General features: G+C 42.0%; 1 protein-coding gene across 4 annotated transcripts in view; it reads right to left on the reverse strand.

Annotated features, from left to right (window-relative positions):
* EBF2 (early B-cell factor 2) overlaps nucleotides 1–26,950 on the reverse strand; it is a 206,070-nt gene that overhangs the window by 24,302 nt on the left and 154,818 nt on the right. For 3 of the 4 annotated variants that reach the window (XM_011983839.1, XM_011983838.1, XM_011983837.1), the window contains 3 exons: nucleotides 23,378–23,495; nucleotides 21,472–21,602; nucleotides 20,388–20,514 (listed from right to left, as the gene is read on the reverse strand). In XM_011983839.1, the coding sequence (XP_011839229.1) occupies nucleotides 20,388–20,514; nucleotides 21,472–21,602; nucleotides 23,378–23,495 (376 nt within the window). Of the gene's footprint in view, nucleotides 1–20,387; nucleotides 20,515–21,471; nucleotides 21,604–23,354; nucleotides 23,496–26,950 lie in introns of all 4 variants that reach the window. The other variant, XM_011983836.1, reaches the window with a different exon arrangement.

Consider the following 26,950-nt stretch of genomic DNA (forward strand, 5'->3'; position numbering starts at 1 on the left):
AGTAGCTAGGATTACAGGCACGCAGCACCATGCCTGGCTAATTTTTGTATTTTTAGTAGAGATGGGGTTTCACCATATTGGCCAGGCTGGTCACGAACCCCTGACCTCAAGTGATCCACCCATCATGGCCTCCCAAACTGCTAGGATTACAGACATGAGCTACTATGCCTGGCCTATATTTTATATTTTCTAATATTTCAAAATTAAACATTAATTCATGGATGTAATGTATCATTTTCTTGGTATATATCTAAATTCAGATATAACCATTAATACCAGATTCAACCATTAATACCAGATTAATATTTCCTTAACACAACTGGCACAAGGATTAAATCAATTAAGTTCATAAGAACAGTGCCTGGCACTTGGTGAGCAAGCAGGTGTCAGTTATTGTCCATATTAATAACTAGGATTGTGTGTATGGCTCTGTCCAACTTATGATTTTTATTTTATACCGGTTTTGAAAACTATATTGAGAAGTTTTCTATATTTTATCCTATGCTCTATAAATCTTACATAGCATGGATAGCAGCTCTTTGCTAAACACTTGAAAGAACCATAGTAACATTGTTCATACTAAGGTCACCAATAGCATTTTAGCCAAACCAACAGGAACTTTTCCATTCTTATCTTAACCCCGAGTTAACATTTGACATCACTCATATTCTCTACTTCTAGAAACCCTCCCACCCACTGGCTTCCTGAACTCACACTGCCCGGCTTCCTTCCTACCTCTTTGGCCATGTCAGACTACTTTGCGGACTGTTCTTTCTCTGCCTGTCTTGTAAAGGATGCTCCTCAAGATGGTTGCCAGGCAGCCTTCAGCTTAGCTGCACGTTCTCCTGGGCAACTTCATCAGTTCCCCATGATTTCCACATGCAGCTACATGCTAATCGCCATAAATCTTGATCTCTAGACTAGATACCTGGCCTGAGATGCAGCTTTAAATATCCAGCTGTTGGCTAGAAAATTCCACTCAGATGTTCCATAGATTCCTTTCACCCAAGATACCCAAGCTCATGAGAGTCTCTGAATTGCACCACCATCCAAATGACTGACTGCCAATCAGAAACCTCGAATTCATTGTTTCTCAATATCACTGTATTTTTTCTGGAAAAAAATCATCCATTTCGTCAAGATTGTAAATGTTTTAGCATAGAATCTATATTGTATTTGTTTAAAATTTCTAACTTATCTAGAGTTCCCCTCCCCCGCCGCCCACTGAAATGTATACAAATATAGGTAGACGTTTAAATTATTTAACCTATCTGGATTTTATTTCACTGTGTAACATTAGGTACTTACCTTTGCCACAACTTACTGTATTTCACAATTTTGTTGTAATTTTCTGATTAGTCCCATTTATAATTTTGACTTCGTTTAGTTCCAGGAAGAGTATCTTAAAATTTCTAGGTAATTGAGTACTAAACTGTTAAATGCTTATTGTAGTCAACTGCCCTGGATTAAAAAAGGTGTCCTGCACAGTATCTGCCTTTTGGAATTTATTGAGTTTTGAATTAATACATATTAGTTTTGTCTGCATTTCATGGGCAATGCTTTAATGTCTTATTTCATCTATCTTTTTGATCACATTATTTAACATGTCCAGTTTTGCTACTATAAATTTGTCTTCCCACATTCTCACTTCTAATAGTTATATATACACACACACACATACACACACATACACTTTTCTAGTGATTTGAGAGATAGACACACTTTGTTGTTGTTGTTGTTGTTGTTGTTTTTGAGACAGGGACACAAAGTCCAGCCACTCAGGCTGGAGTGCAGTGGCATGACCATGGCTCACAGCAACCTCCACCTCCTGGGCTCTAGCAATCCTCCTGCCTCAGCCTCCTGACTAACTAGAGCTACAGACATGCACCACATGCCTAATTTTTGTATTTTTGGTAGAGATGGGTTTTCACCATGTTGCCCAGGCTGATCCTGAACTCCTGAGCTCAAGCAATCTGCCCACCTTAGCCTCCCAAATTGCTGGGACTATAGGCGTGAGCCACTGCTCCTGGTCTGTACATGCTATTTTAATTTACAGAAGTATCTTTAGACTTCTCTGAAAATATTTTATTTTTCCTAATTATTTGAGGTGTTGAGTCGCTCCATATATAAGGAATTTTGCTTGCCTTCAATCTTCCCACCTCTTTCTCTCCACTTATACATTTTTGTTGGCAGTTTATCATTTCAAGCTGATTTACTATTCTTAGATTTTCTATGATCTATATTTTTAGAAACTAATTTTCATGTTTCCACTAAGTCTCATCACCATATTAACAATAATTTTTTAGATACTCTATATTTAACTGCTTTCTCGGCCAACCACCAATACTGCCATAGCACAACTTTCCCATCTTGCATTCTTCATTGATTCAATTCTCCTGCAGTCAGGTGCTATCAATAAGAATAAGAGTTAAATGCTGTCTGGGCCATTGAAATAAGGGAGTATCTTTTTTTTTTCTCACACATAAATGGCAGCTGCTCTGGATATAGAATAGTTAAGTATACTCTCCCATTCAAGATCAACTTTCTGCTTATGCCACTGGTTCTCGCTCCTCAAGGTGGAGACAGGAGAGCCTCAGGGTGATTGTTGGGGTCTTCCATCACTTCCTTGCCCTGCTGCTCTTTCCCAAGGGGGAATGAGGAGGCCAGCTGGAGTTCACATGTCCACCAGTACGACCCTGTGTGCACATACCAGCACAACAGTGCAAAATTTCTGGCATATTAATGACTTTAGCCTAGCTTCATGCATTATTACCAGATTTCCTTTATTTTTACGTTTTCCTGAAAGTATCTCTGATATATTCTGGGAGTGGGGACCGATTAAACACTTGCACTCACAAGGTCATCTTACCTAGAAACACATGTAAGAATAGCCGTATGTTTAAGTAGAATCATTCCATAAACGTTTTGCTTCCACTTAGCATTATAATGTCAGCAATTTGGGCAGACTTTTTCTTTAATAATGTGATTTTTAGTGGTGGTAATATGCAATAGTGAAAATCATTATTACCAGCATTAGGATGTACTGAAGCCTTTCTATGTTAAGAGTACTCTGCTAAGCCTTTTAGGCACATCAGCTCATTCGATTCTGATTGCAATCCTATGATGTGGGTTTTATCCCCATTTTCAATGCAGTCCCAAGTGGTAAAGGTGGGATCTGTATCCTGCTTCTCTAACTCCAAAGCCTGTGCTCTTAACTTTTCCTGTTGCAGAACCGGAGACGATGATCCTTGCATCCCGCTGTGGGCATCCTCCTCAGCTTCAAGAGCTACAGATTCAAGAGCATGAATGAAGCCCAGCCTGTGTTGCCTGACTTCATCACTGAGACCAGAAGGAGACCCCATGCGGTATCGACCAGCAAACACAAACAGCTGCCCGGTGCTGCAGGGCAAACAGACTTGATGATGAAATTCTCAAAATTCATTGTTGCCTAATTTTTTTTTTTTTTTTTTTAGAAATATGCACCATTTTGCTAGCCAAAGTGCAGATTTTCTTAGAGAAAATAGGAAAAGTATTGATATGGGTACACTCACAACGTGCTGAATGCAAACTAAACAGATACCCCATAAGGCAGAAAATCTAACCCCTCCCTGTCTCCATTTCTGTCTTTGTCCCTTTCCATCTGCGTGGCTGTCCCCCGCCCTGGCAAGTGCCCTGCCTCTCCCAAGAGCACTGTGGGGGTCCAGCCAGGGACCCCCAACACCACCGTCCTTATCCCTTGGTCCTCCCTACTGCTCGCAGATGAATTTTCTGGAGCTGGGCTCTACTCAGTGCACAGAGGTGGGATAGAGATGAATTTTTTAAAAATATAATTTATCACACATTTGCACCCATTGTTCTCCCAACCAGATTGCAGACCACCAGGATACAGGGTCATGTCTGATTTCTTTTGCCTGCCCTCCCTTCCCCAGCTCCCAAATTAGACACGGCAGAGTATCTTGACCACACTGGGTTGGCAATTCATGTTTTACACTGAATAAGTAGATAAGGCATGATTGTCTATTTTTATGTTGTTTTTTGGCAGGTCCCTGCCAGACTTCATAGGCATAAACTATGGGATACATCTCCACATCTCGTGTGCATCAAAATGAGAGAGAGGACAGTAAAGCACAGTTGTCTACATAGGGAAAATCACACTCACACATACACACATACAGAATTTCATTTAACCAAGTGCACATTGGAAGTAGAAAGCATGAAGTTGGAAGTACTCCAGCTCTGTTTAGCCAACAGTAAACCATAAGAGGGACCTCAGCCTTTAACACATGGCCAGGTTTGACAACTCTTTGGTTCCAGACTGACTTTCCCAACTGACCAGTTGCTTTTGCGTCTTTTAGGTTCAGCTTCACCTTGAATCCCAACTTCCTCCCTCCCCCTCGCTACTTCCCTGGGCGTTCTCTGGCTTTTCAGCCCTGGTGTGAGCCAAGCAAAGCTCAATTAACTAATGAGGTGCCCAAGACCAGCACCAAGACCATCTCCAAGGGCCAACCAGGCCATTAACTGCCATCATCAGTGTAAATTTACAACCTCGCCTACCACATGGAGTGCGGGGATGCTGTGAAGTTCTGCCAACCCTTTGGCTGACAGGGATACGGAGAAGTGCTGGCAAGGCAAAAACAGAGTAAATTAAAAATACACTTCAATCTATAGGCTCTATTTATCTATGTCTTTCTTTAGTAATATAACATTAAGGTAAAAGGTCATAGCCCCACTGAAATATAATTTATATTTACCTTTTATTAAATAATTATGGCATGGCATGAAGTTAAATATTACAGAAGCTAATCAAGAGGGAATTCAAGAGAGAAAACTCAGACATGAGAATTTCGTCTTTGCTATACATAGAATGTCTTAATCCTCCACTGGGAGTCATTCGGGTTTGCTTAAGGAGTTTAATAATACACATTTCAACTGCCACAGAATCTAAATCCCATTTGGATCAGCCTTAAAAAACTTTCATCAATACCTTGAGATTTCATAATATTTCTCTTGAGAGCCTGGATCTCATGTGCCATTTCTCATTTTGATTGCGGGTATAAAATATGAGATTACTTACATATATCTTGGACCCAATAAATAGATATAAACTATAAGCAATGTGTGAATGGTTTCTTTTTTTTAAGTAAATAGTATTTAACTAAAAATATCTACTGGGAACCACTCTTTTTAAAAAAAAAAATAAAAAAAAAAAAAAAAAAAAAAAAAAAGCTGGCTGGTGCTCAATATTAATTTTCCCAAAGGATTAGTGAGATATAAAATTCTACATGGTTTTAATTTTCTTTCCTTAAGAGGAGGCACAGGGAGCAGATAATGCTTACCCCATCTTATACTTCTACTTCTGTTTCACAAAAATGAAGGGGACCCTTGGTTAGAACCCTGTTCAGCCCTTAACAATTATGGCCTTGACACTGCAGGCTGGAGGTCATTTATGCTCTTGACCAGCAAGGGTACTGATCGCAAAGATGGCAACATCAAGGCCTGGTCGCTTTTCTTTGCAAAAATGTGAGAGAGGATGACGATGAGTGAGGGAAGATCTGAGTTCTCAACTGGGCTGCCACTCTGGGGATGTTGGCGGATCACACCGCTGGCCTCGGTTGCAGCTTTACTCACCAGTGAGTCTTCCCTTGGATCCTAGGATTACCATGGAGTCTGCAGATGGTCATCAGGAGGCCAATAAAAGTAGAAATTCTAAGCCTAGCCATGTGTTTCTGCATCTGTGCATTATCTGCAGAAAGGGAGCTTCATTTCATCAGATGTTCACAGAGCCCATGGTCTCCTAACGGTGACAGCCCACAGAACTAGAGAGTCCCTACAGTCCTAACTCTAAATTCCAACTTTCTTCAAGAATAAGGAAAACCACTGAAAGGTTTTCTTTGCACGGTAAGAAACAAAGCAAAAAAACCCAAAAACCAAAAAACCTTAAATCTATATAATGTGACTGCCATATAAACACAAGACCAAAAGACAGACATTGACTGGCAATGGAAGAGAAAACATGCTTGAACAATACCTGCCACGTGGCTTTGGCCAAGGAGAATTACTCTCTGTTGACAGCACAGGAAGGCATGAAATGATCTGGCTTTGGGAGGAATTTAGATAAACACAGAGGAGCTCCTGCTCTCACGCCACTTTAGGACGTCTCTGTCCTCTTTCCTTACATAGTACTTTGTTCCCACATGTTCATTCCCATAAAGTCTGTCTTCCATGTGCTAGGATTTGGGTTCCCTTCTCTCTCCCTCGTCCTTCTTCCAATTTCCTTGTCCAATCATCTCCCTTCTGCCCTATTCCTCATGTGTCCAACATGCAAAGGCTACGTTAAACTTGCACTTAAATGCTCCTACGTTTTTCATTGCATATGATGGTGTGATGGGATAAAGCTCGTCCTAGCTTGGGAGCTGCCTTAGTTCCTGACACTAACAAATGACGCCACCTTTATTGGGTCACTTGGCCAGGTGAGGCTTTGGTTTATTTATCTGTGAAGACAAACGATTGGGGTAAATGGCATCTAAGACCCCTTTCAAGCTCTTACATTTTATGATTCTAAGGCTATCACTGATTTGGAGCAGCAGTTTTCTTCTCTGAGGAGTGCAGGGTAGAGCTGAAGTCAAGAGTTGTTGAATTAAGTTGTCTTTAACCTTGGCTACATTGAACTCTCTTCCCACATCCATTTGTTTCAATGTAGCAAAAGTTCAGTGTCACCAATTTAAAAACAAAAAGGAACAGAGATAATATAGGAACACATTATTAAGAGGTGGTACCTGCCTTTGTGGACACAGGAACAAGAATACGAGGAGAGAACCAACAGTGCACAAGCGAAAGATTAGACTGAAGCCTCTGATATTTAATTTTAAATGAAATATTAATTTAATATTTAATTACACTTTGGTTTCCAGAAAAACTGCAGCAGCAAGACAGATTATTTGAAGAAGGGAATAATATACATGGTTAAGGAGACAACTGTAAAAATTAAAGATAAATTTCAAGGGTAAATCTAAATGCCACAACGGAGCAGTTATAAATACGTTCTTGCTCTCTGTAATGTGTATTTAGAATATTACAGCCGAGTGCACCAGTCCATTAAGGGGCTGGGATGTCTCTAGTGAAACAACAGCCCCCTATTCTGGGGCTAACAACAGAGACATCATCCCTCAGACTCAGCTGAATGATGTATCTGAATTTCACAAGAGGTGGGAGTGGAGACAACTTCAGTAAAAGTGTAGGCTACCAGGGGGGCTATTGACTCAACCTGTCTCCAGCTTGAACAGGGAATAGTTGTACTCGGGCCAGTTTCTGATGTCTGAATTGGGTATTTTTAACTAAAAATCAGATTCATTTCTTCAATGGGATTTTTTTTTTCCAGGATAATGCTATACGGGGAAAAAAAAATGCGAAGTGGATGAGCTATTAACATTTGAAATCCAGTTTGCACATCTGTGCAGCACAGCTTTATGAAGGCAGGCGCCACAACTCGCACAGAGCCTCGGGGAGGAGGCTGTTTGGGGTATGATTTGGGGGTATGTGGAAAAACCTCGGTCTCTAATTTTTCCTCCCAGCTGCTGCCTGTTCTTGCCTTAATCCTGTTGAACACTTTCCCCCAAATAACGAATAGGAAAAAAAAAAAATTGTTTTTTGCTAAAGTAGAAGATAAGTAGTATTCTGGGAGAGAGGGTTAGTTGGCATGAATTCTCTGGTTTCTTGGTGCATCTCAATTAGCAGGTCGTCTATGTAGACCTCTAAGTTCTCCTGCACACCTCTTATCAAGCACCTACTCTGCATGTACCTGGGCCAGCTGGGGCATGGTCAATCTCTTCTGCTCCTTTGGTCCACCTTTTATTATTTATTTATTTATTTCTTACAAGAACTTCTGGGTTCTTTTTAAAAAATTATTTATTTATTTATTTAAGAAACAAGGTTTCCCTTGGTTGCCCAGGCTGGAGTACAGTGGTGCAATCATAGCTCACTGCAGCCTTGATGTCCTGGGCTCACGTATTTCTCCCACCTTGGGCTCCCAAGAGCTGGGACTATAGGCCCCACACCCCACCAGCCTGGCTAATTTTTTTTTTTTTTAGAGATGGGATCTTGCCTGGGTTGGTCTCAAACTCCTGGCCTCAAGTGATCCTCTGGCCTCAGCCTCCCAAAGTACTGGAATTTCAGGTATTGAAAGGCTTCCACCCTTTAATACCTGCTTCCTTGTGACCCCCTGACCCTCACCTGCAAAGTCCATATTCTTGGGCTGCCTTGGCCTTCTCTGTCTCCTGCAAAAACCTGATTTCTAATCTAGATCGAGATATTCAGGGCACGATGTGGTAGGTCTTTCAAGAAGAATCCACATCTTCCGAAAGACACACAAAGAAGCCCAGCACTGGTGCAACAGCAATGAGGGAGGACGCTGCCCAGAGCTTCCCAGAGCTGCATGTATCCTCCCACCAGATGCTTACAACAGTGAATTGTGCTTGTGCTTCTACATTTATATACATAAATACCTTTACATATGTATATAATTGTATCTTTCTAATGGGGGTAAGTATATCCCCATTTTTAGGTTAGAAAAATGGCACAAAGAATAGTTGTTTTTCCTGAAAGTTGGAATGCAAATTCCTGCTTCTTCACTCTGTCATCGGCTCTCTTCTATACAACAGCCTGCCCCGGCGCCAAGTTCTCTCAAGCTTAATAAAAATGTGGAGTTCATATTTCTTGGCCTCCTGCAACTTCAGTTATTTGTAGAGAGGATAATTTCTATGACTTCTAAAGAATTCAAGGCACTTCACAGGCTGTGAGTCTAGCACATCATACTGACTGGAGCCTCCCCTTCATGACTCCTGCTTTTTGAGTTTCCTAGAAAGTTCCACCTAAGAGCAGGCATTACTATTGTGTTTACGGTGAAAGGACCCAGTCTCATAAGAACGTTCCCATGGGTAGAGTGCTTATAAGCCAAGAAGTCTCTGCAACAGCCTCATAAGCAGAGCTTAGGTCTCACAAACTCATTTCTTTAAAATACACATTCCCTAAATTAGTTCAACCACCATGGAAGACAGGTCCTCAATCCTCAAGGATCGAGAACCAGAACTGCCATTTGACTTGGCAATCCCATTACTAGGTATATACCCAAAGGAATATAAATCATTCTATTATAAAGTAACATGCACACATATGTTTGTTGAAGCACCATTCACAAAAGCAAAGACTTGGAACCAACCCAAATACCCATCAATGATAGACTGGATAACGAAAATGTGGTATATATACACTGTGGAATACTATGCAGCCATAAAAAGGAATGAGAGCATGTCATTTGCAGGGACATACATGGATGAAGCTGGAAGCCATCATCCTCAGCAAACTAACACAGGAACAGAAAACCAAACACCGCATGTTCTCACTCATAAGTGGGAGCTGAACAATGAGAACACATGGACACGGAGGGGAACAGCATGCACTGTTGGCAGGTGGGGTTGGGCAGGGAGAGGAACAGCATCAGGACAAGTAGCTAATGCATGCAGGGTGCATTATAATAGCAAATAGCAAGGTGATGGATCGATCTGTGCAGAAAACCACCATGGCACACATATACCTATGTAACAAATCTGTACATCCTGCACATGTATCCCAGAACTTAAAGTAAAATAAAACTTAAAATATAACAATAAAAAATAAAATGAAATACAGATTCTCAGACACTCTCAGGAGAGTAGAAAAAATATTCCCATATTGCAATCTGAAAACCAGGGCCCAGGTAAGGCGCCTTCTGAGACCCCCTTCATGCTCACCAGCCACAGCCTATTTCCTGTGCACCTCTCCAGAGTAACAGCCCGAGAGCCAAGGCATCATCTGCCAAGTAAAACAAGACAAGACCAAACAGATGGCCTTGGTATCATTTTTTCTAACAAACTGTACAGTATTGAGAAGTAGTACAGGTTAGGTGTTAAGAGCAGAACTTTGGAATAAGACATCTAGGTTTCATCATAGCTTGGTGACATTAGGCAAGTGACTTAATTTCTGTGAGTAGCAGGATCTCAGCTATGAAGTTGAGATACTCATTGAACTGTCATCACAGACAAAGGTGGTGATACTCGAGCCTGTAGGACAGAGCCTTGCCTTACGTACTTAATAGATGACAGATGTGATTATTGAACTACTGTCATTTTTGCTTATTATTCTGTCTTATGATAGAACTTACAAAAGACTTCTTAACCAGCTGTCTAATGTGTAGCCCAGGTTCTGCAAAGAACCACAGGAACAATAGTGAAAAGCTATGCTCATTTACCCCCATGTCCTCACACATTGTGTTTTGCCCTGGATTCTGTGGTTGGTGCAGATTTGACAGTTAGAGACAATGACCTTTCCACCCTCAAATACCATGCTCTGATATCCTCTCCCTGCATACTCGCTGCCACCTGAAGTCAAGACAGCCAAGAAGTCTCTGCACAACCAGACACTGTGGTTCTATTGGGTGCCCCTACTAGGATTATTTTTCTGCATTGCCAGTTCTCTATGGAAAAGTCCCCGAGGAAAACAGAGGATCTCTTCTCCTCTTCTCTCTGCCTAGCCTGGCATACTTCCTCCAGGTCTCAAACCAGTTAAGAGGCAACTGGACTTTCCCTAATGAGCCCTGTTCTCATGTGGCTCTCTCAATTGTGCAGCAGCAAGTTGCACGTTAGCAAACAATGGTTGGTGGAAAATAGACCTGCAAAGTCACATGTGCAAAGAAAATGTGTTGTTTTTCAGAGCCCTGAGGTTGTTTGTGCTGTGGTTGGCAGTGGCAACCATGGGGGTGTGGCTAATTAACCAGGTACACCTAATAATGGGCTTGGCTCTGTCATGGTGGTGTATCCTTGGATACAGAAAATGTCAACCGTTGGACTATAGACCACAGAGTGTGTGCAGTGGGGCACGGGTGGAAGGAGGAAAGGTTTTCTGGAGTCTCCTGCAGGACTCTCCCTCTAGAAAGTTCTACATAAGAGTAAACACTAATATTGTGTTCCTGGTGAACGGACCCAGTCTCATAAGAACCCTCCCATGGGTGGAGCGCTTTATAGGCCAGAAAGCCTCTCCAACAGCCTCAGGAGCAGAACTCAGGTTTCTCAAACTCATTTCTTTGTTTAAAATACAGGTTCCCAGACTCTGACAGAAGAGTATGATTTGGTATTGTCTGGAATGGTGCCAAGCATAATTCTTATGATCGGCCAAATTAGGGAAACACCTTTGGGTAACAGCATAATTGGCACCACAGCTTTACAGATAATGGAAATGAGGCTCAGAGAGGTCAGTGATCGGGTGAAAGTAGACACAAGCAGTGGACCACAAGGCCAGCCCCTGAAGGCAGCGCTTCCGGCTGGTCCAATGCATCTCCTCTCAGATCCTGTCCTGCTCACAGCACTCACTCCGCACCTTTTAAAACCCTCTAGGTTTCAAGTTTTGCCTTTTCCTCCAGAACCAGAATGACTTTTTGTCCACCTTGCCATTGGAGCTGAGTGGTTCGTCTAGGCCTACGGCAGCCTAGGAGCACTGTCCTGCAGTGAAGCGGCCCAGGCGTCCAGGGTGCGTGGGTCAGTGCTTCAGGGTGGCTGGAAAGACGGGAGGGCCTTGTCCTTCTCCTCCTAGGGAAGAGGACATGGCTCCCCAGGTGACCAGAGTGAAGACTCAGCTCTGAGGTGGAACAGCCCATCAGCAGGTTCCTGGGGAAGCACTGACGGTGGATTAAGAGGCAATTGGCTTTTCATGTCAGTAGCTGCCAGTTCAGTGGGAAAGACAGGAGGCCACCAAAGCATTTCCTGTGGGGTCTAGAACCCTCCATGGATGACATCAGCTTCCGGTTTCCGCCAACCCAGGCGGTACTTCGCTCAGTAGCCTCGGGGTGGAAGTTTTCCGAGAGAGTGGCCAGACTCCTGAGCCATCCCTGATAGCATTTGTAGTTTTGATTTCTTCTTTATTCGTGAACAAACAAACTCCTGAGTCCCTCCCCTCCTCACCCCGACTGCCCCTGAAGGCCCTTCCTTCTCAAAGGCGGTTTCTGGAAGAAGTACCACCAGCTATCAGGCTAGAAATACTTTGTACCTGAAAAATCAAGTTTACTAATGTGCATTGTTTCAGTATTTAAAAGTGTGACACTATATTGTGCCATACTTTATTCTTCTAATTCTTTTTTTTTTTTTTTTTTGAGACGGAGCCTCATTCTGTCGCCCAGGCTGGAGTGCAGTGGCCAGATCTCAGCTCACTGAAAACTCCGCCTCCTGGGTTTACGCCATTCTCCTGCCTCAGCCTCCCGAGTAGCTGGGACTACAGGCACCCACCACCTCGCCCGACTGGTTCTAATTTTTAAATTATTTAATTGTACTAGAAAATAGATACAAGTAAGCAACATGAAAAAAATTTAAATAACAACAACACTGAGAAACCACCATTGTTAACACCTCGGCATGCAGAATTCTGTACCCTCCTAGGGTTGTTTGTAAAACTACTCATTTTTCATATATCTAAACATTGGGTCATACCATGCAGACTATTTTAAAGCTCCTTTAAAACCCGTATCACAGATGCCTTTCATGTAAATAAATATCCATCCATGGCATTATTTTTAATGTCTCTAAAAAAGTGTAGATGTTCTCTTATTTGTTTAATGAATCCCCTAATGTGCAATGAGGATATTTTCTTCTTTTTTTTAATGTAGTATGAAAGGACAAGTCTTGAGTATGTATTACCTTTGTTTTTAACATAATGTTGAATTTGCTTACATAATTTAACAGCAAAATTGCTGAAACTTTGCCAGTTCTTGTGAGCCTGTGTGAGCTGACTCCAGCATGTCAACGCCTCTGTTCCTCCCAGTCGCCAGAACTGTACACTTCCCAGTATTAGTCTAGATGTGTTTCCTCGGTTGCAGGATTATTTCAGAAATTCCCTACTACAACTTGTTTGGTTTTAAGATTCGCACTGAGGATACTTTCAATTTTTCATTATAATAAACTCCCATGAACAGTCTTCCAGCAAACTCAATTATTTCCTAGGTAGACATTTCTAGAAGTAGAATTGCTGGGTCAAAGGGCACATACATCTTCAGGTGTTCTCTTATCAAATTTACACTTCTGCAGTAGTATCTTAGATAGTTATGATACCTACCCATCTCCTTAGAGCTCTATCACCCACGTCCAGGTGTGTCTTTGAAACACCAGAGATACCAGAGCTCTACATGCAGAAAGTGTCCTGGAACAAGACCCACTCTCCAACTGACTTCAGAGACAGCCCACACTCCTGGTTTCCTCCTACCCTGACCACTTCTTTTCAGGCTCCTTCCCAGGTTCCTTCTGTCATCTTTAATCCTGCATGCTGGTGTTCCCAAGGTGCCATATTTGGACTTCTCTACTCTTCCATGGTGATCTCATCTGGTCCTGTGGCTTTAAATCCTGTCTAGAGTATCCTGCAGTAGTATCTTGCAATAGTATCTTAGAAAGTCCCCATTGTCTTTGAATTTTGTCAACCTGAGTATTTTCATTTGTTTAAAAGAAAATCTTTGCCAACTTGATAGGGAAAAAAAGATGATCTTATTGCCTTGATTTGCATTTATTTATTAATGTGGTTGGGATTTTTTTATTATAAAAGGTTTATTTGTTTACTTGTCTTCCTTCCTGAATTTAACTCTTGATGTTCATTGCTAGCTTTCTAGTTGGGTATTTGTCTTTTCCTCTTTAATTTCTAAGATACCTAACGTTCTCCTCTTTTTCCACAATGTATAACATAGCAGTTAACAAACAGTAGGCACGAAATAAATTTTTTTCTGAATAAAGGAAAAAATCTTTTTATAGCTAAGATAATAGGCCACATAGAGCAAATATGTTCTCAGGTTGTCCTTTTCCCTTTAATGCCTGGCATATTGACGCAAACATTTTCCTGTTACGTAATCATATCTTTTGCTTGATGGTGCCTGTCTTTAGCCTCAATATTCACAAGTCTCAAAATGATAATTACTCTTTAAATCTATAATCTTCTGAAATGTCTACATTTTTAATAAAAATGTTTAATTTGAATACATTTTAGTTTATATGCTATGAAATTTAAAATCTAACTTTCTCTTTTAATGCTTAACTAGTTGGCCCAGCACATTTGTTAAGCATTCCATCTTTTCTACATTGACCTGACCTGGCTTCCCTCACCTACTAATACCTAAGTATTTATACCCTTAATGTGTGCAAAGTGTTTATTTTTTAAATGTTCTCTTCTGTTGCATGACATTTCTGTATGTTCCTACAAAGCCCCATATTCTTTTAATTATTGAAACTTAAAATAGGTTTTAATGTCTGGCAGGGCAAGGGCCTCTCATTTTTCAAAATCCTCTTTTAGCACCTTTCCTTCCCAGGTGAACTTTTGTAAAGTTTCCCCAAACATTTTGTTGGTATTTTGATTGGCATTGTGTTAAATGTATTCATTAATCGACATCTTTACAATATTAAATCTTCCCACCTCTCCACCAGCTGGAAGTATTTTGTCCTTCCTCTGAACTCCCTTAGCACGTTATACCTTAAAAAAAAAATCACTTTCTAAACTATACCCACCCAATTTTTCAACTCTGAAACCTGAGCGTTGTCCCCTCCCTCCCCTCCCCAACCTTCACCCCATCCAATCAATCAAGTTGTGTCAATGCTACCTCCTAAATTTTATCCACTTCTGCCTGTCCCCACCGCCAGCACTCTGCTCCAAGTTACCATCATTTCTGGCCTGGGCCACCCCACTGGCCTCCAAGTGACCTCCCTGCATCCAACCTGGCTTCCAAGCTATCCTCTGCACTGTAGCCAAAATGATCTTTTAAAAGGCAGATCTGATGGTGGCAATATTCCCAAAGCTTCCCACCACGCTTGAAGAAGAGCTGAAAAAAACAAGCCTTGATGTGACCTGGCCCCTGCTCTCCCTGGCAGCTTGAATGCAGCCTCTCTTAAACTTATTCTTTCTGCTCTGTTCATAAAATATATCCAATGTTCTTGCCTACCCCAGGGCCTTTGCACATACTGTTTCCTCTCGCCTATTCTAAATCCCCCCCATCAACTCAGTTTAAGGAGGTTCAATTCCCCTGGCATATGTTCCCAGCATCCTACACAACTCCTTTTAGTCCTCATCAGGTTTGCAATTCCTTGTTTAAGTCAGTCTCCATACTGATAAGGCTAATGGTAATGATACAGAAGTGCTGGCAAACGAAGGGTGTGGTACCTTTAAATGATACGGAAGTGGGGAACGGAAGTGCTGGGGAGGGGAAGGCATAGTCCCTGGCTAGGTCTCCACCCCTGGGCCTGTGCCCATGGACCTAAGTGAGGACAGGCATTTTTGCTTTCCTGCCCAAATGTTGCATTTCCCAAGACCATCCTGGCCTGCCATGCCCCCATCCTGTGCCTATAAATACCCCAAGACCCTAGAAGGCAGACATACATCAGCGGAGGAACACCTGGCCAGCTGGACATCCAGAGGAACGCACCGACAGGCATCGGCAGGCCACCGACCGGCAGAACAACACAGAATGTGGCTGGGGCAGTCGGAGGAGAACCTGGGCTGCCGAGAGGCCAGGCGAACACCATCTGTCTCCCTTGTGGCTCCCCCATCTGCTGAGAGCTACCTTCCCTCGATAAAACCTTGCACTCATTCTCCAAGCCCAGGTGTGATCCCATTCTTCCACTACACCAAAGCAAGAACCCTGGAATATGAAAGCCCTCTGTCCTTGTGATAAGACAGGGGTCTAATTGAGCTGAGTAACACAAGCCGCCTATGGAAAACTAAATTAAAAGAACACCTGTAACACACCCCCACTGGGGCTTCAGCTGTAAACATTCACCCCAGACACTGCCATGGGGTCAGAGCCCCACAGCCTGCCCGTGTGCATGCTCCCCTAGAGGTTTGAGCAGCGGGGCACTAAAGAAGTGAGCCACACCCCCATCGCACACCCTGCGAGGGGGACAAGGGGACTTTTCCCATTTCAGTAATAAGAAGAATAATATAAATAATAAACCACTTTTTGACTACTAAGATCTGGGCCATTCTGTCCACTCTCTATCCCAGGTACTTTCCATCAAGAGACCTGGCTGCACCAGCCTGTGAAGGCAGGTGGTGAAGTTTTCAGGAATGTTGTGAGCTATTTGAGTGGTAGCTTGCAATCTGCCATGGTGAGAGTATTTGACCATGGAAATCAGTAAATGGTATAAACCCATGCTTTAAAAAAGAAAATCACCTTCTTCCTGAAGAGCCCGTTGTTAAACCTTTGCCAGCCCACCACAGTTGCCATGCCCTGTATCCTTTAGTCCTCAGCTCTGTAGGTAGCCCATTTTACAGATGGGGGAAAAAGAGGTTAAGTCACTTCCCCAAGATTCAAGAACAATTCAGGAGGCAAGCCACGCTATGAGTCCAGGTATCTAATTCCAGAGCATGAGCAGTTCACCTTTACGTCAGCGCGTTGTAATGTCAGGAAGGTGGGAGACACTGGTTTGACTTCTCTCCAATAGCCCCAGCATAGAGCTCAATGTTGAGCACAGCGAGCATCGCTCAATAAATATACACTTCACGCAAAAGTTGTTCATGTCTCAGCACATGAAGAAAACAGAGATATTTTCTGATACGACTTGCTAAAGTAGCATCAGAAAGACACCAGGCACGATGGCCAGAGGCCTGAATCTTGGTTCTAACGCCATCTTTAATTCAACAGGCAATGACTAGCAAATCACTTCTGCTTAGGTTTCAGTTTTCTCTCCTGCAAAAGAAGGACTTTGACTAGATGATCTTCATAGTCCCTTAATCTCTCAAATTATTTGAATTTACATATAACATAACATCTGTTATTTTCACAGGTGTATGGGCTCCTCTTTTGCTAGGTACTGTGTTTCCAAGATCTGTCGACCACAGCCTCCTCATTCTGTCTGGCAAATTCCTACTTTGCTTCAAAAATGTCATCTATTATTACCTCCTCTGGGAAGCCTTCCCTGATTGCCCAAAGCTAGTCACTCCCTGCATAGTGCCCCTATAACCCTGTTTTTATTTTAGGGGCTGAATCTAATTATTATAATGTAACAGTAGCCATCTCCCTTTTTTTTTTTTTTTTAACTTTCGTCATCTCCCATTCTAGAACTGTAAGCTGATAGAGGTGTACTGATATTATTGATTTTGTGTGTTCAGAGCATGTGTTTGTTGAGTAAATAAATGGGTGACACTTCTACCTGGGTCCTACCTTCAGAAATTCATATCTAATTGGTCTGGGGTTTGACCTAGGCACTGATCATTTAAAGTGTGGCCAAGGGTGAGGACCTCTTTTACACACATACACAACACCTGGTTCCAAACGTCTACATCAATGGCCCTACTTATTATTGAGATTGTTCTTTACTTCAATAGAGAGTTGAGGATTGGCTGCAATGTGCCTGTTATGATACCTACCCATCTCCTTATAGGCCAGCTCCATCACCCACGTCTACGGGTGTCTTTGAAACACTAGAGATACCAGAAGCTCTACATGCAAAAAGTGTCCTGGAACAAGACCCACTCTCCAACTGACTTCAGGGACAGCCTACGCTCCTGGTTTCCTCCTACTCTGACCACTCTTTCTCAGGCTCCTTCCCAAGTTCCTCCTGTCATCTTTAATCCTGCATGCTGGTGTTCCCAAGCACCATATTTGGACTTCTCCACCCTATCATGGTAATCTCATCCAGTCCTGTGGCTTTAAATCCTGTCTAGATGCTGGTTGCTCGTCTGCTCAACACCTTCCATGTCTTACCATCCAAAGTCCTTGCCCTGCCTGACTTTCCAACCTCATCTCCCATCACTCTCTTCCCCACTGACTCCACTCCAGCCACACGGGCATTCTTGCTCTTCCCCATCAACACCAGGCTCCCTCCCACTTGTAATCTTGCTGTACCCTCTACCTGTGACAACCCCCTCGCCCAGATTCATGGACTTCCAGGCACTTCTCCAGTGAATACCAGTGGACCAAATGGAAAACCCAGCCCCAGGGAGCTCCTGCAATGGAGGAGGGAATGTGGATGGAGAGGAGGACGGAGGAAGGAGAGAAGGGGGGATGGATTTCCACAGCTGGCCCCATCCTGGGATTCAGGTCTCTGCTCCATGTCCCCTCCTCAGAGAGGCCTCCCTAACCAGCCTGCCCAACCCTCCCTCACTCTCCTTCCCTTACTTCTCACTATCTGAAATTATGTCACTTATTTTCTTTCTTGTCTGTCTTCCCCTCTATAATATAAGCTTTATGAAGATGGGGGCTTTACCTTCCTCCCTTCTATACCCCAGAGCTTACAGCTGTGCCAGCCCATGGCAGGCAGGTCATAAATACTAGTTTGAATGAATGAACTACATCCCTTTGGAGCTGGACCAGTAATTTTTTTTTATTGTGACTGCAATAGAATCTCCCATAGATCCACAGAAAATAACACCTGAGATGTGCTTATCTCAGGACAGAAAATTCAAAGGCTGAATTTTAAATAAATAGACCTAAACATTACCTCTTTCCATCTACTCCTAATTGGTAGCTAGCCAGACACTGACATTTTAACAAGAGTAGGAATCAGAGCGCAAATGAGAGACTATACTATCTATAAAATAATATTATTAAAAATTTATAATATGCCTGCTATAATTTTTGGTTTATGTATTTCTTTCTCTATACTCTTTATTTTCTCTGTCAAAGTATAATACCTCATTGATCTTCCTGCCTCTGGTTGTTCCCCAATTAACTCAGTCTTTATATCAACACCATTTCTTTTTTTGAAGACAGTATCTTTGAGTTACTCTTCCTTGCACAGAAACCCTCAATGCCCTCTTATTTCCTGGCAAGTCAAGTCTAAATTCCCTTACAAGGCTTCTTTTGTTTTTAACTTTAAAAAAATGTGGTAAGATACACATAACATAGAATTTACCATCTTAATCATTTTTAAGTGTACAGCTCAATTGGGCTAAGTAGTTCACATTACTGTACAACCATCATCACCATCCATATCCAGAACTCTTTTTGTCTTGCAAAACTGAATCTCTGGACCCATTAAACAAATCCCCAATTTCCCCTCCCTTAACCCTTGGTACCCACCATTTGACTTTCCGTCTCTAGGAATTTGACTACACTAGGTACTACATAAGGTTTTTAAGCTGTTTTATGCTTTGTTTCCCTCCCATGCTGATATGGTTTGACTCCCCCGAAATCTCACCTTGAATTTTAGCTCCCATAATTCCCATGTGTTGTGTGAGGTACCCGGTGGGAGAGAGTTGAATCATGGGGGCAGTTTCCCCCATACTGTTCTCATGGTAGTGAATAAGTCTCACCAGATCTGATGATTTTACAGGGGGGGTTCCCCTTTCGCTTGGTTCTCATTCTCTCATCTGTCACCATGTAAGATGTGCCTTTCGCCTTCTGCCATGACTGTGAGGCCTCCCCAGCCATGTGGAACTATGAGTCCATTGAACCTCTTTTTCTTTACAAATTACCCAGTCTCAGGTATGTCTTTATCAGCAGCATGAAAACGGACTCCACATGCCCAGCACATGTAGGATAAGTTCCAGTGTAAGTACAAAATGCATTGCCACAGCTGTCAGACGAGCTTTTGGTCCTGTAGGAATGTGCTCACCTCACCCTGTGGCCTTTGCCTATGTGATTACCATAGTGAGAACATTCTCCCTTTCTCTCTTTGCCCATCCAAATTCTCCCTGTCCTTAAATATGGTCTTCAATTTTCATATCTTCCTTGGCACCTCACCCCATTACTCTTGCCCATACTAGACTCTCTCTTTCTGAAACTCATATTCCATTCATTGGAAATACCAAACATTTCAAATTTATGAATTCACCAGCTGTTCTTCGCAATATACCATTGTCTCCTTCAAAAGTTTCTAAACTTCCAAATGGGGAAGGGATCATGTCTTACATGTCATCCATACCCTTCTCTTAGAAAAAGCAATTGATACAAAGTAGAAATTCAACAAATATTGACTAATATATGATTTTTACCTTCTTGAAGTTTTAAAATACTTCAAATTGCTCTCCAACATCACTGGGCAACTCTCTTGAATCTTTTCAAGAAAATGTAGTTACAGCCAATAACTGTCCATTGTTTAATCTGACCACGTGGATAAAAGACGGTTCTAGCATGGTTTCAACAGAGTTAAATTTGTAGAGGTGTGTTCCTGAAATGAGCTGCTGTGATCTCCCAGATCATGCAGAAGTTGCTTAAATAAAATACTAATTGAGAAGTGAACCCTCACATCACCATTCAACATCTATCACTCAGCTCACTCTTTCCACACCAGTAAAAAGACCTAGAAACATCAGGATGATTATAAAGTGCAGATACTGGGAATTAGCACAAAGGCAAACCAGAAGCCGGCCTCTCTTGGCATCATTTTCTCACCTACCTGTGTAAATGAACCTTCCTGGGGCTCCTTTGCAGAACTGTTTAGATTTATAAGATAATGTCACCTCCACCACGCCTGGGATGTGCCGGGGAGGAGTCTGTACTCTGATGGCATGAGGGGTTATTAGCTGAGGAATGAATAGGCAGGGAAATAAAATACCCATTAGACAAGCCATCACCAAGGACATAAGGTGTACAGCATCTCCCACTATTGTTCCCCAGGGGCTGCTTTCTCTCTGCTCTACTCTAACTGTAGTACTTCTAGCTCCAAATGCACTCTGAACATCCCTGTCCCGTCTCTGTCTGTCTGTGTGTGTGTGTCTCTGTCCGTCCCTCTGTGTGTGTATGTGTCTCTCTCTCTCCACGCCCCACCCTCTGCCCCACAACCTTGGAATTTCCTCTCAACTCAACCAATCTAGGTCCTTTATTTCTACAAGCCCAGCCCAAGTCCCTCTCACCTCCTGCTACCAACCCCACCCTCATCCCTGAAATCCTTTCCTCTGCTGAACTCCTATCCTGCTTATGACTTCAAATATTGATCTGGCAAGTTCCAACTCCAACTTAGCACTGTCACTGATCTTTTTGTAATGTTTTATATTATGATGAAAGTCAAACACATCCAATTTAGAACATTTGGAAATTATAGAAAAATATTTTTAAAAAATTAACATCATAGAGATGATCAATATCAGCATTTGTTATATTTCCAGTACCTTTCTATAAATGTGTGCTATATAACTAGATTTTACATCCATAGGCACTGTTATCCTTATTTTTTTTCTGCTTAGTATTACAGTGTGAGCATATCCTTTCTCCTGTATCATCTGAAGTTTTTCAAAACATTTTTTAACGGTGGAGTGATATTCCATCACTTTACAATTCTAGATTTCTAAGTTTTCACCATTTTAAATAATACTTCAGTGGATACTTATCTTCTTAAGAAACTCATGCCTGATTTGCTATGACTTCTATGCTTTGTTACCCTTGGTGTTTGTGCTGCTGATGCTCTAGGAATGACTAGTTTCCCAGATCAAAACAATCTTTGGGCGAAAGGAAATCAGAGTAAGCCTGTTGCCTCTGCCTACCTCACTCCATACAAGCATGGTCCCAAATACCACTTGGAGACCATCAAAGAAGTTGTCCCCAATGATGATGACCATGGCTCCTCCTGTGGTCCAGCCTTCACTCGGGCTAATGGCTTTGATGCAGGGGGTAGCTAAGAAGACAGGAAAGAAAAAGTCAGGTTTGTTCTTTCACGGGTGTCCAACTTTTTGGCTTGCCAGGCCCACGTTGGAAGAAGAACTGTCTTGGGCCACATATAAAATACACTAATGCTAACGATAACTGATGAGCTAAAAGCAAACAAACAAAAAAGGTTCATGTATAATTTTTATGATATCCCCCACCACAGATAAGAAAAAGAATCCTTGACTTCAAAGGATTGGACAACCACAAATAAACAAAAAAGTCCTTGCATTCAAAGGGCTGGACACCATATATGGTTGAAGCTTAGAGTGTTGGGGATGGGCTGCTTTTGAAAGCTGTTGGTCATTCCAAGAAGTTCAAGCTGAGATTTGTTGACTTGCCATCATTCCCTAATTGGCTGTTGGTTTTCACCGAGTCATTAAAGCCTAATGAGTTGACCATTATGTATGAAAAAGTAAAACACTTAGGTAATTGTGCAAAGGGTGTTTGAAAAACCCTGTTGTTTTTGCCCATATTTTTATAAGTTGATCACACTGGAAATGTGTAAATCCCCTTTCTCTCCCCACCTCCTCTGCCCTAAGATGTTAAGATTTACAAGGCCTGTTAATGGGCCAGAGAGAGAGGGAGAAAGCAAAATCTATCATAGTTGAAGGCTTTTTTCAGCTCTATCAAGAGACAATTTCTAATCACTCTACTAACTTTGTAGGAAGGATTTTCCCCACTTCTTCCATATGCTCCAGGCCTCTGGACTTTATATCCCAACAGGAACCCAATATGGTTTTCAGGCCATAACTAAAGTCAATCCATCACTCCATTTCCAAAGTTGACAGGGTCAAAGGTAGAGGAGAACTTTGGCAGGACTCCAAAAACATGAGCCCCCTTTGAACAGCCAGTCAATCACATCCAATCAGTCAAAAGAAACTGGATGGGTTCCTAGTCCTGAACTCTGGGATTTTCTTCTCCCCTTTCAGTGCTCACTGTGGGAGAATTAACACCACTCCAAATTCTTTACTGATTCAATCATTTTCTTTCAGTTCATTAATTCCTGTTTACAATGATACAAGATACATTTTCAGGCTGAGTTAGCGTGGGAGGTGGGGGTTGGGTGGTAATATATAACAAAACATCACACTAGAATAGTAGCCTAATTTGACCATACATTCTGTCTTATAAGCTCTTTCTATACCACTGAGTTGGGGCGTGCAGAAGGAAGGGGAATAACTAAAATGGAATTTACTTAGATTTGTCAGTTATCTTTATCGATATACTTGAATTTCTTGGACAACTTGAAGTTTAACAGTTACCAGTATTTCTAATTACTTTAATGCACTTGGAAAACTACCCAGAACAGACCATGATTTCTTCTTGTCCAAGCAAACAAAAATCAATTAGCGTCAGTTTCTTTCCAAACATTGTTTTGTTTTGCCTACAATCTGTTTAAGGGCACATCTGACACTTATTCATACATGTCTGGCACTGCAGTGTTCCTGTTTAACTAAGATGTCATAGGCCTACGTTTGCCTGAAATGCCCGTCTCGCAAAAAGGAAAACACAGAACAGAATGGAAGAGAGTGGGAGGCATGAGGACTTGGCACGGGCTGGTAGACGTGTGGGGCTTACAGTGGAGCAGGCTGGAGTCCGTGTTTACAACTTCGTTAAGAAAAAAACCCACATGGTCCTGTGTACTTTCTCTTCTCTGACTGCGAGACATAAATTTGAAGTTCGAACAAGGAAATTCGTGGAGAATTTCATGTGTCTACTTATGCTGAGCGCAGGCAGCCCTACCTTCTGATGGGTCAAGTCTTCTTGCTCTCCGTCCATGTTTGGAGTTGTTATGAACAAACATGTTGTCAGAAACAGCTAGGACGTGTCCATCCACGTTCACTGTTGTTGACAACACAACCTGCATATTGAAAGTAAAAAGGAGAAAGCGGGTGCAGTGGAATTAGTTTCACATTAAGTAGCAAATGCACCAAAATTCTTTTTTGCCACAATTCCATATAGCAAAGGGGAGATGGGACAGAACTTGGGACTCAACAGAGTTTTCTCCTTCTGTAATTATGTCAGAACTTTACAGAAAAAGTGGCTGCCCTTCATCCATGCATTGTCAAGAATCTTTGCTCAAAGCACACCCATGTAATGAAGTGGAGAAAATGGCTATCTGCCTGCTGCTTCCAGAAACCTGGTTCTCTATCAAAAGACCTGGACCACCACTGCCAGTAGAGCCTCCACCACAGAAAACTGGTTGTGTGCCACGTGGAAGCTGAGATCTACACACCAGCTGGAAAGTCACTTCTCCAAGCTCCGGAATGGGTTCTTGCACTTCAGACGGGTCCTGACATCATGCCCAGCACTGAGATGCCGGCTGGTGAATTGTCTGTGGTGTTGCTGCACAGTAGAGAGTGGTGGCAGTGATGCCTTGACTTTTGCTGAGAAGATAAGGTTGCCATAATTCAGTGTTGAAAACACAGGACGTGTAGCATCTAATGAGGGCGAGGGGAGAGGTGGTGTGGAGCAGTGGGAGAACATGGGTTTGGAGTCAGGAAGAACAGAATTCAAATCCTAGGCCTGCTGTCGCCTAACTTGCAACCATGAAAAACTTAATCTTGTCTAATCTCAGTTTTTCTTATCTGTAAGATATAAATAGCAATGTGTATCTCACAGTGCTTAAATGAGGCATAATGAGATACAGGCACACATCCCTAGTCCAAGAATCTGAAATCCAAGATTCTCCAAAATCTAAACCTTTTTGAGCACTGACATGATGCTCGAAGGAAATGTTCATTGGAGTATTTCGGATTTTGGATTTTCCAGAGTAGGGATGCTCAACCAGTAAATACAGGATGCAAATATTTGAAAACCCCAAATCAGAAGCACTTCTAGTTCCAAGCATTTTGGATAAGGAATACTCGACCTGCAATATATATAAAGGATTCAGCATAGTGCTTTGTGTGTGCCAAACTGCGATGCATTCGTGTCCTAACTGCCTTGCCCATGCTAGGCTTGACCAGACCATAAGATAGATGACATTACTCACACACAGAGGTTATCCCATGGCCTAAGCTCTGGGGGAAGTCCTAGAAAGAGGCAGATAGGAAATAGGTACCAACAGTTACAAGGCATGGTCCCTAACCTCAAAGAGTTCATTTTCTGGCTGGAGAGTCATAGTTAACACAGGAAACAAGTAGCACAAAGATTGATATCGAATCAAGTTCCAGCATGCATACTGCAGATCCGGGTGGGGGAGAAGCTCAAAGAAGTGGCTATCAGCAAAGGCTGACCAAGCATAGCAGAAGGGAGAAGACCTGGGTGGTGTTCCCACCGAATCACTTGACCCAGAACACGAGCCACGCTAGACATGGGTCTACTTCTCAGTTCACATCAGTTATGCTTGGCCATTATTATTATTTTTGAGAAAAGAACAATAACTTGTTATATACATACTCACACACGTATGGACCTTTTGAGAAAGGGCACTAAATAGGTACAAAATGAAGAGTCGTGTTTAAAAATGACTCTTCCTGTCTACTCCCAAATTAAAACGGTTGATATTCTACATGTATTTGTCCTTTCTTATTTATTAAATGGAGGGCAGGGGGCTTGATCCTGCCATATCTTTTTTTTTTTTTTTTTTTTGAGATAGAGTCTAACTTTGTTGCCCAGGCTGGAGTGCAGTGGCACCATCTTAGCTCACTGCAACCTCTGCCTCCCGGATTCAAGCAATTCTCCTGTCTCAGTTTCCCAAGTAGCTGGGATTACAGATGACTGCAACCATGCCCAGCTACTTTTTGTATTTTTAGTAGAGACAGGGTTTCACCATATTGGCCAGGCTGGTCTTGAACTCCTGACCTCAAGTGATCCACCGGCCTTGGCCGCCCAAAGTGCTGGGATTACAGAAGTGAGTCACAGTGCCCAGCCCTGCTTTACCTCTGAATATGAAGGAATGAGGCAGCATTTCAAAAACCTTTTATTATGAATAATTTCAAGCAAACAAAAGAAACAGGATAGCATAATGAATCCCCAGTACTTATCATTCAGCTTCAAGAATTGTCAAAATATTGCCATTCTCATCTCAGCTACAGTAGACCCCTTATCCAAGAGGTCTATGCTCTAAGACCCCAGTGGATGTCTGAAACCTCAGAGAATATCAAACCCTATAATATGCTTTTTCCTATACATACCTATGATAAAGTATAATTTATAAATTAGGCGCAGTAAGACATTAATGACAATAACTAATATTTGAAATATAACAATTGTAAAAAGATATTGAAATAAAAGTATGTAAAGGTGGTTTATCTCTTTTTCTCTCCAAATGTCTTATTGTACTGTACCTTGGGTAACTGAAACCACAGAAAGTGAAACCTCAAAAGTGGGCGGGGGGACTACTGTTTACCACCACCCACTCCCAACCCTCTACTCAACAATGATAATAATCACAGGTTTGGGTTTTTTTGTAGGTAAAATTTACATGCATTGAAATGCACAAATCTTAGCTGTCCAATTTACACTGAAATCAGGAAGTAAGACTATTTCCATCTCCCCAAAAAGTTATCCTGTGTTCCCTCCCAGTTCATCCTACCTCCACCACCAGCAAAGCAATACTTTTCTGATTTTTTTCTTTGCCCTAAAGAGTTTTTCAATGACATCTTTTTAAGTTATTACATATTTTTAGCGTAATAGGTTTGGTAAAATCCCTAAAACCCATGAGTCCACAAATCATCTCCTATAGTCTCACACCTTGAACATGGTGGTAACTTATGCAAAATTTTACATGAATAAGTGAGTGTCAGTCATCCAACCCAACAGATAATTGACTGAGCTTCTACTATGTGACAGGCCCCAGAGATTCAAAGAATAAACTTAAAGGAACTTCAGTTGTCATTCAGAAAATTATCAATATAATTGCTCACAATTCAGGAGTACATCCTGTCTAGTGCTGGGTCTGTTTTCAATTGTGTCCATGTTAACATGTTACAATCTGGGGAAATTCCTTCCAGAAAGTTCCTATCACACAGTGGCAAACATTAAGATGGCGGCATCCATCATTCCCCGCAAGTTCTCATGTTCTTATCAAAGTGATCTCAGCAAAACACAAGGTCATGTCACAGCCGAAGGGAGAGGTAGAGCCTCATGGCCACGAGGTTAAGATGAACATGAAGATAGTATTGCCTACCATCCGAAAATAATAGGAGAAGAGAGAGAAGAAAGAAGAATCAAACCACTCTTACAAATTGTGTGTGTGAATGCATTTTCAAAGACATAACTGTCATCTCTGGAAAAAAAAAAAAAAAGAGAGAGAAAACAAGGAGAGGGTGCTTTGGGCTTTAATTCTTCCTTTTTTTCTTTTCTTTTTTT

The sequence above is a fragment of the Mandrillus leucophaeus genome, unplaced genomic scaffold (genome assembly GCF_000951045.1).
Source record: "Mandrillus leucophaeus isolate KB7577 unplaced genomic scaffold, Mleu.le_1.0 Scaffold256, whole genome shotgun sequence".
Classification (NCBI taxonomy): Eukaryota; Metazoa; Chordata; class Mammalia; order Primates; family Cercopithecidae; genus Mandrillus; species Mandrillus leucophaeus.